We start from the raw sequence: 14992 nt of genomic DNA, 5'->3' as shown, positions 1-14992 counted from the left end.
AGCCGATCGATACGAAGTTTCTCTCTCATCGATGTTTCTCTTTCTCCCTCCCCCTTCCTCTATCAGATTATTAAAAAACATTAAAATATATATATATACATGATTAGCACCTTTTTAAAGGAACAAGTTAAGAATTTTCATGTCATCTTTTAACACACTATCTTGGGCTGCCAAAGATTAGACTGAGAGAGGTAGGAAGCAGCCAAGAGACTAAGTAAAAATCCAGGATACAAATATTCTGGATCTTAAATTTTAAAATAAACAAACCAAACATTCTTGAGCCAGGCTTCTTGGAGCTTGCACGATACAAGCATCAAATCCAACAGTTCAAGTTTTGTTCAGTTCGCATTAAACACCCCGTGCGTGTACCCCTTTCAGTGGGAAGTAAACGATAAATTGATTAGCTGGAAAAAGATCCTCAGGTGAGGAGGAAAAATATTCCCTTTTTTTAACAGGTGTCTTTCAGTAGCTTTTTACTCATTTTGACATAACAGCAGTTTGAGCACCCGCCGCTCTCGAGGCGAGGGCAGTGTGTGGACACTGCCTGTTGCCCGCCGAGCTGGGGAGCTGGCTCCGCCGCTGAGCGGTGAGCACTGGGGAGGGCCGAGTCGCAGTGAACGTGGGCTTGAGGGGGTGGCTGAGCCCTCGGCCGCAGCAGGCGGAATAAGCCGCTGTAATGTACCGTTTTATTTTTAGATGCAGGGTGGGATGGAGGAGAGACTATTAGATTGCTTGGGATTCGATCCTTGGTAACAGCTTTCAAGTTGGTACAAGTTCCAGAGTTGGGGGGGTGTCAACGTGTTTTCTACAGTCTGTGAGAATTTGGGAAGCAGATCGTTTTGTTAGAGTCACCTGCTGTCTCCTCTGCTTCCTGCCCCACGCTGGGCCCTGTGGGATGGTGCCAGCTGTGGGCTCTGTGACATGTTAGTCATGGTGGTGCCTGTATTTAGGATTGGTCCAGGAAAGGGGCTCTGGTATCACATCTTTTATGTCTATGATCAGAAGTCCCTGAATCTAATAACAATTTACTAAAAACTTTAAGTATTAGCTGAGGGAGCTGAGAGGAAAAGTAGGATGTGACGCCTTTAGGTCACCTGGTTCTGTCCTGGGCACTTTACATTTGTTACAGCGCCTGAATCTGACGCTACCGATTGAGATCTTTTTCATTCATTTGGAATGGAAACAATTGCTAGATTTGGAGGAGAGGGACTTTCTATAACAAAAGTTCACCTTCTAAACACATCTCTGGTCTCATAAAGGTGATATATTCCAAATGTATGCACCGGTCGGCTTCACAAACACCTATGAGTCGCTGCTCTGTGCGGGCCTGTGCGGGCCAGGGCTGGGTGCTGCTCCGTGTAAAGGCAGGGAGGGGCTGAAGACCAGAGCAAGGAATATGTGTCCATAATCCGTGGAGCACTCCTTTAAGGCGCAGTGGTAAAGCTGAAGGGTAGAACACCATTTTAAACTGCTTTGTTTTTCTGGAAGGCCGGCAAAGGGAGAACACAGGAACTTGCTCCCAACAGAGCCCCGCGGTGGGAAGCGGAGCCCCGCTCTCGAGGCTCAGCCTGCCCCTGAGCCAGTCACTGGCGTGGTCGCCTGGCAAGCTCTCCACCAGCAAGCACAGGGTCACTTAACCTTCCTGCCTGTCAAGTGTTGTCTTTTTCTAAAAGATGAAGAAGAAATCCTTGACCTATGTTGCAAGGTGCTCATGAGGAATTATTAGTAGAATGAAACTGATATTTCAGAATGTGAGTATTGCTCTCTGTTTTTTTAACTGTATGTTCTCTAAATACCAGCAAAGAAGAGTCTTGTTAACGTCTGGCTGAAATTCTGCATGAGAACCAAATGAATACCGACAGGCGGCAGACATCAGCTCTGACTCTTCCTCCTGTAAGGTGATGAAGGGAGCCGTGGCCGGTGTGGCTCAGCTGGTGGGGCGGCGTCCTGTGCACCAGAGGGGGAGAGGGAGGGAGGGAGAGAAAAACATCGATGCGAGAGACACACGTCGATTGGTTGCCTCCTGCATACGCCCCAACCAGGGCAAGGGATCAAACTGTAACCCAGGTAGGGGCCCTTGACCGGGAGTCAAACCCAACCCTTCGCTGTAACCACTGAGCCACACTGGCCAGGGCGGAGTAAAATATTTTATTCAAAAATGCACAAACATATAAATCGTGATTTGCTAAGCCAATATAATAAATCTGATTAAAGGTACTTCAGTGGCCAGAAGGAAAACACAAATTGAGTTTAAAGTTTGATTCAGTTACTGTCCAACTTTCTGCAGCACACACTGTTGCAGAGTCCCATGCCTTTGGCAAAACCCGTGTTCATTATACGAAGAGTCTGCTAAGTTTTGTTTCAACTCTTCGGCTTGGCCAGTAATGTAACATGCAGAAGTAACAATGGAAATGGAACTGTTTTGAGAAAAAGAACTTCGGTGGCAAACAGTTTAATTTGCATAAACCTTGCATTGAAGTCAAGCTTCCCCTCAATTAATGAAGTTATTTGATTAGCACAAAATATATTAGCAGGCCACAGAGACTTTAGGTGACAGAAGTGAATTTTTAGGAGATTCACAGACCTTAACAAAAGCCTGCCCGTTAACTGGAGCATCTATGCATAAGTGTCCCTTTCCTTCGTTTTACACTCAGAAAGCTGCTTTTCAGAGCAAAAATGTCAGCTGCAAGTTGTTTTCCATAATCCTTAGAGTTTCAAAATTTAGGTTCGGTAGAAAACCAAGCAGCTCGGCTATTACAGCCATTAATGGATGTATTTAACATTCGTGCAGTATCAGAACGCAGGACATCTGACTCTAATTTCAGTTTGGCTCAGAATAAAAGCGCCTCCTCCACAGGGCTGGGTTATAAACTGTTCTTTCCCTCCTCTCTTCCTGCTTTGGAAGCTGTTGTCTTCGCTCTTGCTGGAAGCCACCTGACCACTGCCAGGAAGAGGAATGTAAAACATTCCCAGGAGCGGCTGTGACGTCAGCGCCGCATTCCTCCCCGCGGTCGGCAGCGGGAAACCCCAGCCGCCAGCAGGCCCTTCAGCAGAGGCCGCCAAGCCGGCACTAAGTCACACTGAGGACGCCCCAGTGTGATGCTTTAAAGATGGATATTTTAAAAAAAGGAGGGGGCTTTTTAAGGCGTATTTACTGTTAATCTTCAAAACTGCTTTTTTGTTCGTTTGTTACTTGGAAGGAAAACAAGGAGAAATGATTTACCAACAACCATCAGCTTACCAATCACCCAGGCCTGCGATTTTCCACCGTGAGCTGCAGGAATTGTTAAAACCTGCAACACCTGACTATTAGCTGGGGCACTGACCTCTTTTCCCTGAGGCTGTCAAATAAAACAACAACAGCCAACACAACAATAGCCATGCGATGTGAGTGAATCAAAATTATACCTTTTTTTTTTGGTCAGATCGGCAAAAAAATATATTTTTTGGTATGCTGCAGAATGGCAGTTGGTCATCACAGCGTTACCCACAATATCCTAACTATGTCAACAAATGAACAGATGAATTAATTGCATAAACTAATATAATGGAAAACTATATAGCAATGAAAATGAACAAATAGCTAAATGCAACAAAATTGATGAGTCTCACAGGCATAATGTTGAGAGAAAGTAGACCAGTGGGAGAGAGAGCACCCTGCATGATTGCACCTATGTGAAATTATCAAACACTCAGAGGAGCCCACTGCACCAGAAGCTGGGATCATGGCCACCTGGAGGGGCAGGGGGAGGGAGGGGGTGGCAGGGGCAGGGAAGGGGGCGGTCCTGGGTACCACTGCAGGCTACTTCTTGGACTGGACAGGAATTACTATTCACTTTGTGATTATTCATTGAAACGTATATATATGCTCCGTGTATGGTCCTGTATGTAATGTTTAAAAAAATGTATTAAAATTAAAATAAAGTACAAATAAAATAAAATAAAGCAAGTTGTCCTCTGATACCCTCAGCCTTAATGGGAGACTTTAGCTAGAGACTCATGATCACTTGCCACAGACACAGTAAAAAGACAAAAGAAACTTTTAAAAATTGCTGATCAAGTTAATAGTTTTTTAAACAAGGCTACTGGTTCATTCTCTCAAAACAGTTTGATTTTCTTTTTTTTAGTGTCTTTATTGATTTCAGAGAGAGCAAGGGAGAGAGAGAAACATCAATGATGAGAGAAAGACATGGATCAGCTCCCTCCTGCACGCCCCCTGCTGGGGATCGAGGAGCCCGCAACCTGGGCACGCGCCCCAACCAGGAATCGAACCTCAATCTCCTGGTTCATAAGTCAACGCTGAACCACTGAGCCACGCCAGCCAGGCAAGACTTCCTTTATTTGTGTGTGGTAAAAATTAATATCCTGTGCATAAGAGAGCAAAAATGGCATCCTAAAAATAATTTTTCTAATCCACTAATGACCATTTATGCTCCTTAGATCAAACCCGACAAGCAAGCCGTCAGAGACAACTCAGTGCTTCTGTTACATAACATCTACATAACATCCTGGCTTCCTTCCCCTGGCATTTCTCTATAATAAAGTGACGAAAAGGTTCCTGATAACATTTCTGAGACAAGTGCCTTGAGACAGACTCACCAGGGTGGGTAGATCTGGACGATATCTTGGGGACGTCCCCTGAGATCTCGAGCAGTCTCCTTGCTGAAGAGAACCTTCAGGCCAGTCCCAGAGGCCTCCCCTTGGGAAGGGCTGTCAGCTGGTAGTCCCACTAACTGCTCACAAGTGGCAACTTGAAGGGCACATTCTTCGTGCAGCTCTAGAATTTTCACAGTTAACACACCAGATCTGCTACCTGGAAGGTAAAGACAAGAACGGAAGGAAAAATAAAGTCTGAAAGATGTGGTCCAATGTGAACAGTGACGTGAACAAAAGGATCATGCTCAGGCAGCTGTCTTCACCTGGAGAGGATGGTCTGAACACTTTGCAGAGTAAACCCAGCCTGTAACATGCTAATTGTAACATCTTTATTAAAAAACCATACCCTTTGTGACTGCATGGGTGAATCTGGAGAGCATTATGCTAAGTGAAATAAGCCAAAGGAAGGCGAGTAGTATATTATTAGTATTTTTAATCCTCACCTGAGGACATTTTCATTGATTTTTAGGGAGAAGGGAAGAGAGAGAGAGAGAGAGAAACATCCATGTGAGAGAGAAACATCAATAGGTTGCCTAAAGATCCATATTGGGACAGCGAGGGCAGTGCCAGCACGTCCATGGTGCCTCCTCCCGATTTTGTTCTGCTTCCACTCTGCCTCTTGCACGGAGATTCTGAGATGAGCTTTGGATAAGAGTCCCCCATCTTCTCGAGGTGCCAGCACTCAAATAAACCTCTTTCCTTTTTTCACCCACACCTGTCTCATGAGTTTGGCTGCCGTGGCAGCAGGTAGTTGAACCTTAGCTTTGGTTACACCACCAACTGAGCTACGCCGGCCAGGGCAAGCACCATATGATTCCACCCATATGTGGAATCTAATGAACAGAATGAACTAACAAGCAAAGTACTGACAGACTCTCAGACAGAAAGCAGGCTGACAGCTGTCAGGGGTGGGAGCTGGATGTGGGCAGTGGAGGGAAATAGCCAAAAAAGGGGAGAGAGAGAAATCTCATGGACATGACAACCGTGTGGTGACTGCTGGGGGAGGAGGAGTGGAGGAAGGTGGAGGAGGGTACAGGAGGGACAAGTGGTGATGGACGGAGACTTGACTTGGGCGGTGAACACAGAACAGAGTGTCCAGGTGAGGTTTTGTGGAACTGTGCACCTGAAACCTGCATAATGTTGTTAACCAGTGTCACCCCAATGAAAAGGGAGGGTGTGTGTAGTCGCAGGAGAGTCTGGACCTGCCACAGCCCACACTCCTACTGCCTGCAGCCTCCACCTTCCACAGCGGGCGGTCTGAGGGATGCTGGGGCTCCTCACGCGTTAGACGTGACCTGGCCCAGCGTCGGAGCAGCTCTGGGGCGGAGGAGCATCGCTGCTGCTCCCTCGCTTCCATCTCTCAAAACGTCTCTTGTGGACACTGACCTCCAACCATGCAGGGAACTGAATTCCAGCAAAGAACAGTTCCGGCTGATGTAAATTAACAGAGTAAAATCCACCACAGACGCTGTGCAAGAGCGGGGGTGGGGGTGGGGGGCGAGGGAAGAATACTGCTCATCTCCAGTCAATCTACCCCCCTGGATGCATAAAGAAAATAAACACAACGAGATTCTTGCCTTTGGGTGGTTCATAATCTCCAAACCAGAAATTTAACTTTGTTCCAGAAAAAAATAGAATTAAAAGAGATTTTAAAAATGGTAAGTGTCCAGCACAGTGTCTTGCTAACAACAGACAAAAACAAGAGTTTCTTTACCCCTTTAGCCAGCTGGTTAGGGCTAAATAATAAAACTTTTTAAATACCACCAAGTGTTTAGTTATAACAGTTTAATTTTGTTTCCATTTCTTTCTTCCCTAGGTTTTTTGGGTCATTTCCCCGCAACCCCAATTCCCTGCCCCCTCTCTACCGCATGTGCCCCCTTAGTAAGCAAGGCTCCTGCACCTTCCCAAGGGCTCGGGCTTGGACTCCGAGGCTTACACCCACCCTGCTTCTACAGCTTAAGATGAGGAAGGAAACGGACCGGCCCGCGCAACGCCCCGCCAGCCAGCGTGGGGAGGGCAGAGGCACTAGGGAGCGGAGCAGGATGAACGCTGAACACTGAACGTGCTCCCCCGCGGCAGGGCCTCCTTCCATAAGCCGTAGCCCATCTTCAGTTGGCAAAGGGGAAAAGGGGTCCGGGCAGCCGAGTCTCCTGGGCGCACACGCTCTCCACCTGGCAGGGCAGTGGTGGAACATCAAGTCCTCAGCAGCAAAGGGGGGAGCCCTGGGTTATGAGCTGCATTAGACACAGGAGCATTTCTGGACATATCTTAAGAATTTTTAAAACTCAGGCCTCATCCTCAACAGTGTGTACCAGGCTCACCACACCTCACCAGTCGAGCACTGCAGCAGCTGCTGTCCAGAGCGTGAGGGTCACCCTGTCCTGGAAACCGAGGGGCCAGCTGAGCACAGGCTCCCGGTGCTGGAGCAGCTGGAACCGAGGCCGTGCAGCTCCAGCCTGCTCGGCCGCCTGCCCAAGCAGCAGGCTCTCACCTCAGGGACCATCCCCTTGTGCAGCTCTGACTAAAAGTGATACAGGTTTCCAGTGGTCTTCCCCAGCCCTCAGTTCCCACAGACCCTGACAGATGTGACAGAAGGCCGGGCACTGCAGAAACACATAAACAGTGTCACGACAGAAAGACCTGTATTATTAAGATGAATCAGAGTGCTACTGACTACAGTTTCTTTGAAGATTTTTAAGATAAATCCTGACAATAGTGCGGTAACTATAAATTCTGCTCAAGATCGTAGCACTGAGTAACTTATAGAATAAACATGCTTTATGGTCCTGTCACTCCAGGGTGAACAGCAGCACTTGGTGACTAAGGAGTGACCAGCAGCACAGTCCTTAATAATTGCTGCGTTCACTCCAAACTACCATGGTAAAATCATTTCACACAGTACTTTTGAAAAAGGTATTTTATAGCTTCCCCTGCCCGAAAATAATCTATGCATCTGGTACCAAGTGGTCTTATTTGGGGTGATTCTGATAGCAGCTTGTGAAACTTTAAATAATATCTTTAATCAACTCTATGTTCTATTCTACCAACTTCTGACAGTCATCTGGGAACTCCTAGCTCTGTAAACTAATGAGCTTACACACTTTACATCTTCCTTTCCGCTGTGCCACATAATTTTAACTCCACGTAATTAATTCCACTTTCATTGTCAGGGTTAATGTTCAGCGTGTCCTATCACCTATGCCATATATCTGTTCTCTGGCCAAAGAGTTAAAAATAATTAATGAATTTATATTAGTACAATTATACAAACAGAATTCAATGCCTGACTGGAGTCCTCAGGACATGCCTAACCTCAAGGCCAAATGATTTGACTATAATAATTCTTATGCTCAATTAGGCCCCCACAAATACCAAAGGAAATATGACTGTATTCTGGTGGTCTCAACATTCCCATGAGAAGTCTTTGCTTTTCCCAAAAGTTCATTCCACTCTTTAAGAGAAAAGCCCACACCCGTTCTTGTTAGTATTAGATGCAGTGTGCCTGGGTCTGGGGGCAGCTGACAGGAGATCAGTGGGGAACGTGACAAGCTGGGAGAAGACAGGTCATCTGCTGTGTGGACTTGGTGAATTTCTTCTGAGCGTAATGAGAAGACAACGGGGTAGGCACATGATTTACACTGTTGAGAACGGACTAAAGGCTCAAGATAAGAAGTAGGGAGACCATTGGACAACCACTGTGGCAATCGGGGAGAGATGACAGCCTGGACCCCGACAGTGGAGACAGAGATGGTGAGAAACGCTGGAAACTAGACAGACTGTTAGGACAGAGCCGACAATACCTGTTGATGGGCTGTACATAGGATGTAAGAGAAGAGTCAAGAGTGACTCCAGCATTTTTGACCTGAGCAAGTAGAACAGCAGGGCTAATGTTCACCGAGATGGGAACTTCTTGATGAGTGGATGTCTTTGTTTATGTGGAGGGGGCTGGTGGCAGGGGAAATACTGGCATCAAGACATCCATTTCAGATATATTAAAATCAATATGCCTCTTAGTTATTATAGTGGCCTGGCCCTAACTTACCTCCTCAAATACCTCACCATTCTGACCTACTGTTCATAAGGCCCACCGGCGTTATCTTTCCAGGTGTAAATTTGATGAATTTAACGATGGCCACCCTGTACGTGAACCCCTGAATGGCGATCCACTGGCTAAAATCCAAACTACTTCGCAGTGTATACAAATGCCTTTGTTACCTGCTACTTCTCACTGCTCTGAACTCACATCTACAGCTCCACTCACATAAATTTAAATGACCCCTACAGTGAGATGAAAAGGAGACCATACTTTAAGAAAGGGTTTCGTCACCATCACCCTGGGGAACTCTGAGCACGACTCTCCTCTGCCATCAGGCAGAGATGACTCCTTTATGCCATCACCGTACCTCTTCTTTATAAAAATTTTAACACAAAGAAAAAATAAATTCCTCTACTAAACCACGGACGCTGTGCTACCTGCATCAGTACCAATAAATACGTACGCACCTAATGGACCCTAATGCAAACTGACGTAAAGAACTCGGGGGACTATTTGTCTGGTCGTGATTTCATTGCAAACAAGGATGGTTTTATCTACTTCCCCACCTCACCTGGGCTAGACATGTACCTGGAGAGTGCACATTAAATGTGACTCAAGGGATGCTCCGAAGGAGAATCACAGGAGCAATACCCGCCTGAATCAAATCTGAGAGATGTCTTGCCTGGTCGCCGTTTGTGTTGTAACACCGGTTTCTAACGTGCACTAAAGGCAAACTGTATTTATTTGTACGTATTTATACTATCTTTTCTTTTGAGAGGTTATAACTATGCCAAGTTTCACCAGCGGTTCCCAAATACTAGCAATATTATGTTCCAGTGAACAGTCAATGCGTGAGTCTCTTATTAACTGTATTACTGCATTGCTATTGATTTGCGGTAAATCAAAATTTTAGTTTCTGAGTAAATGTTTTAAGCTGCCATCAAATTCATCTCATGTAATTTCACAATAAAATTCACACAGCTCTAACTCTAGGTCTAGATTATAATACAGAAAAACTAAACTATGGAGCACTCATTTCTTTACACTGTAAAAAGCATAACTACCTTTTGTTTAAAACACACGCCCCCCCCCCCCCCCGGGCTTTCGGTCATCTGGCAATGGTGAGCAGACACATTTCTAACCACACTGCTCACCACACTGTAAACAATCGTGCTCTCACTTCTTGAATCCACATTTTTTCTTGCCCTTCACCCAGTTTAAAATATTCTTTGCCAAAAGCCACAATAATTCTAAGCATGAAACAAAAATCTGAAACCCAACCCTCAAAAATAAAGGACAAGACAATGCCGACCAGGAACGTTTATCGCAGTCCACAGAAATGAGGGCAATCAGAATCGAGGCGGCCTGCCAGCCCGGGGTCGCAGGGTCACGGCGCTGCCCACGTCCCGGGAACTGCTCCGCAGGGCGGGCCATGCAGTCTGCAGAGGGGGAGTGGGCCACAGAGGCCCCAGGTTTAAGAAATCCAAGCAAGGGAAAAGCACCAGGAAGGCAAAGTTTATACAAAACTGGACAAGAAAGGGTGCCCTAGACTAAATATGTGTGCACCCCCAAAATTCGTATGTTGAAGCTCTATCCTCAGGGTGACTGCATTTGGAGACAGGGCCTCCAAGAAATCTGGCTGAATGAGGTCGTGAGGGTGAGGCCCTGATCCGATAGGGTTAGTGCCCTTGTAAGAGACACCACAGGCTCCCCCTCTCTCTGCTGAGCAGAGGAAAGGCCAGGTGAGGACACAGCCAGAGCGACAAGGGTGAAAGGCACAGGGGTGACCACGCCACCCCTAGTGGACCTGGCGCACAGAGCACTGAACCAGAGGATTGTTCCCGAGCCTTCTCATTCAATAACAATTGCTTTCGCAGCTTTGGGACTTGCTTGGGATTCATCACCCCTTCCTTCTGCTTGCTTTGTATGGGAATGTCTATTCAGTACCTGTCCCGGCACCGTATCCTGAAGCACATAATTCGTCTGGTTTCACAGGCTCACGCTGCTGAGAAATTCTGCCACAGGATGAACAGTACCCGCTGTGTCCCCCAGATCTGATTTTGATGATATTTAGATCAGACTTTCGACTTACACGTTAGAGTTGATGCTGGAACGAGTTAGGGCTTTGGGGGCTGTTGTGATGGGATGAATGTAGTGTGAATGTGAGAAAGATTTGAATTTTGGGCCAGAGGTGGAATGTTACAGACTAAATGTTTGTGTCCCCCCTAAATTCATGTTGAAGCCCTAACCCCCAGTGTAGTTGTATTTAGAGATGGGGCTTCTAAGGAAGTAACTAAGAGTGAGGTCATAAGGATTCGTGTCCTTACAAGCAGCGACACCAGAGACCGTGCTCTCCTCCTGCGCACAGAGGTCCCGTGAGCACACAGCTAGACGGAGCTGCCCACGAGTCAGGAAGAGCGTTCTCTCCAAAACTGGACCACGCTGGCATCCCGACCTCAGCCCCAGCCTCTGGATGTAAGGGACAAATGGCTGTTGTTCAAGGCAGCCGTCTGTGCGGCTTCGCTACGAGCGCCTAAGCTGACTGCGACAGGAGCCACAGGCTCAGCTTCCCAGGCGTGAGCACGGAGGACCGCCAAGCAAGCACAGCGACGTCGTCCACCGGGGCACCCACAGAGCAAGATCTTCCTTATCGAAACGCTGCTCACTTAAAACACTGTATGTCAGAGCACTGGATGCAATATTTTTGGCTCAGAAAACAGGAAAAGGTGTCCAAAATTCACACTAAAAAACAGCTTTTAAAAGGTCATAAAGCTAAGTAAAGAGAAAATTCAGAAATATTTAAATATCTCTATTTTTATAAATGTAACATCAACTGAAAAATAAAGGTGTTGAGAAAAATTCCTGACATACAGATAATTTTTGTCATTAATGAGATTCCAATTAAACATGAATGAACTGTTATTTATCAAGCCACAGATGGAATTCAACAGGAAATATGTTTTACCCACTTTATAATTCATTTGGGATGGGCTAACTCTGCAGTCTTATTTTTGGATCATTTACAATAGAAAACATAAATAAAGAAGGCCAGGGTTGGGGTGGGAGCCGGGTGGAGGAGGGGCAAAGGGGAGAAAATGGGGGACATCTGTAACACTAACAATAAAAATAAATTAAAAAAAATAAAATAAAGACCCGTTTAAACCTCAGGCCTATGTAAAAATAATCTTAAAACTGTGTAACAACTATCTTTCATTCCACATATAAAGAAATGGAGAAAGCACCACTAATTCTGTATTACCAAAGCTCACTTCACAGGTTTTTATAGAGAAAAATTCACAGCAATGATTTATTTCTAGGAATGAAGGGGAAAAAGTAAGACCGAAGCCCTGAGGTGTGACACACATAATTAGCCAGAGGGTCGGGTCTGGTATTTAGTATCTTCCCTTCCTCTATTTCCCAGGTCCTGTCATTATTTTCAAAAAATTATCAAATAACTTGGCACTGGGAAAGTCAAATGTGAACTCTTTACTCCTTGGTTAACCCCCACTTAACCGATCATGGAAACTGTCGCCACTGGGCCGTGAAATCACAGCTCCGAGAGCCGACAGAGGAACGCCACGGCCGGCTCCCGACGGGAACAGCCCACCACGAACATGCGTGTGGATTCTTCTCGCTCGTGACAACAGGGAACATGGTAAAGACCACGGTCGCACTGCAATGGGGCTAAGGGTGTAAAAGGAAAGGAAAATAAAGCTCAAGGCTGTGAGCGGCTTTCTGGTTTTACTGCTGGAGGGAAGCTGGCGGCGACCCGGAGAGGCTCCCTGACCCCAGGGAAGGGGAAGCTGAGAACAGGAACTGCAGCGAGGGCTCCCCCCAGGCGGGGGCTGCGAGCGCGGGAAGGCAGCAAATGAAGGTGAAGCAGAGAGTTTAGGAAAATTTAAATGACTTTTTAAAGACTCGGAACTGCAAAACGAACGAACTTCCTCCACTCAGGTCATTCCTATTTTGTAAATTTAAATAAACACACATATTTTAAAAACAGTTCATATTATGTCAAAAATCCCCTACGTCCCCAGACACTCAAGATTTTAAAAGGCACAAAATATTGCCAAAAATAGGCAAAATTAAATGTAGAGCTCACAATAGAAATGTTGATTTACTATGTTGTACACCTGAAATTAATATAATATTGTATGTCAACTCTAACTCAAGACAAAATTTTTAAAATTTAAAAAAATTAAAATCCAAATTTCAAAAACCTTCACATATCTAAGAAAAACCTATTGGAGACTCACATTCATCTATCAAATGAACGGATTAACTTTTGGCTCTGATTTTTTGTTTTGTTTTGCTTTTGTCTCTTCCTCATGATATAATTACATACCCTCCACCCCCAAATTTAAGAAAGGAAATTATAAGGAAGATTCCAAATAAGCTATTTGGTGGTTCTGAGCCAAACAAAAGATCATCTTTCCCTTCTTCATTCCAGACACCCAGTCATACTTGGTATTTTTTATCTCAACCTCCAGAAAATACTCTCTCAACTCTGTGTTTGAGTATGTGGTCAAGTCACTGTAATGAGAAGCTACGACGACCATGTATAGTGATTGCCAGTATGTATTAATAATAATTAAGAAGACAATCTGCCATCTTCCTATAAAAGTCATGAGATTTCAGGGCATCCTACTCACACAGATCCACAGCTAACATGGTCTTTGCAACCTGACGCCCTCTGCAACTCCAATCAGCGCAGTCTCAAGTGCGCAGCACAGACCTACACAATGAAAAATTAATTTTTCCCAAAGAAAACTCATGTTTATATCAATATTTCTAACTTTGCTGATCCCTTACCTCCTTGTCCTCTCTATCCCAAGTTCCTCCCGCCCAAACAGACACTCTCATGAAGGCCTGTACAGACCAGCGAAAGGAGCACGGACCTGAGATAGGCCAGGTCTGGACTTCCTCACCTACCCCGTCTTCACCTGTGACTTCCTCACCTGGATAAGGAAAAGCAACTCTATCTCAGGGGCTCGCTTTGGATACTAACTGATTCATACAGTGAGCCCTCAGCCCTGCACCTGCCAGACAGAGCACCTCCAAAGGCGGGTCGACTATGAGGATGTTGGGATGAGTGGACAGCCAGGGCTGCTTTCTCTATTTCCTAGGAATTTATAGTCCAGAATAAACTTTCTCCAAGTCTTGCTCTCACCGTAAGGGTACTTACAATTTTTTGAGACTATAAAGTCAACAACATTCAGGACAGATGCCCACTGGACACATGAAGCCCCATGTGGCGTGTTTGGATACTCCTCAAAGGTGCTATCAAGAGAAAACTGGGAAAGGAGTGAAAAGTTTGCTTTCACTAGGGAGGGTGTGGCATCACTGAAAGTGCACGACACTGAGGATCGGGGGGCTGGGGGTCTAGCTGTTTCCTCCTTTAACTTCCTTTTACCAGGAGAGTCACTTCCTCCTCCAGGTAACCTCTCTCAGTACCCCAGTGAGGATGCCTGTTAAACAAGTCTGAAAAGGACCACGTGTCAAGCACCGTGCTATAGACTGTATTCGACCCCCAGCGACCAGTTCAAGGAGGGGTACGTGTCTCAGTCAGACCAATGAAAATCGTTTCAGGATTTCTAGTAAAATATTATAAAAGAAAGCGCTCTTTTCATCAGACTTTGAGCTGGGGCTTCCCACGTGGATAGACCTGCCAACCTTTTCAGAGCCAACACGGCTGAAGCACAGTACTCTCCCGGGGCGTTCAACTCGTGAGTGCTAGTCAACTCCTTTTTGTGCTTAAGCCAGTGTGTTAATGACCCCCCGAGTACAAGGAGGCAATCTTTATGTATGCTTGGCTTTCTGACTGATCAAATGAGTCGGGAAGATGAATATTTAATATTATAATCCTTGATATAAAAAAATGACAAGGTACAAAGTAATAAATGTAACAAGAGGCTGATCCATGGACTCGTATAATAGAAAAATGGTTCTAGGGTCCTACGTATCAGGTCATCCTGATGACACAGGAGCATGTGTCTATATCACAACAGTCTAATATAAGTATGTGAAAGAGAGAAGACAGTTGCTAAAACACAGCTGGAAAGGATTTTAAGGTAATAAGGGAGATAAGAATTCAACAGTCTTCCAAAGGAATGTGAGATAGTTGAGAACACACTAGTTGAGTGTTCTACCCAACACTCTAGTTCTGTCTTGCCCGCTAACGTCTGCAAAAATAACCTGTGAGTCTATTCAAATGTATATTCCAAGTATTGCCCTGCAGAGACAATTGTTTATTAATTTAAAAAACGTTTTAATTATAGTTGACCTTCGATACTAGTTTCG

At 45.5% G+C, this 14992-nt stretch overlaps 1 protein-coding gene across 3 annotated transcripts in view; it reads right to left on the bottom strand.

The window, feature by feature from the left end:
* The window catches only part of SPIDR (scaffold protein involved in DNA repair), a 78119-nt gene that overhangs the window by 38829 nt on the left and 24298 nt on the right, over positions 1-14992 (bottom strand). For all 3 annotated transcript variants that reach the window (XM_081116862.1, XM_081116863.1, XM_081116864.1), the window contains exon 8: positions 4600-4813. In XM_081116862.1, the coding sequence (XP_080972988.1) occupies positions 4600-4813 (214 nt within the window). The remainder of the gene's footprint in view (positions 1-4599; positions 4814-14992) is intronic.

This window comes from Miniopterus schreibersii, assembly GCF_964146895.1.
Source record: "Miniopterus schreibersii genome assembly, chromosome: 17".
NCBI lineage: Eukaryota > Metazoa > Chordata > Mammalia > Chiroptera > Miniopteridae > Miniopterus > Miniopterus schreibersii.
This window is presented reverse-complemented; position numbering and strand designations above follow the sequence as displayed.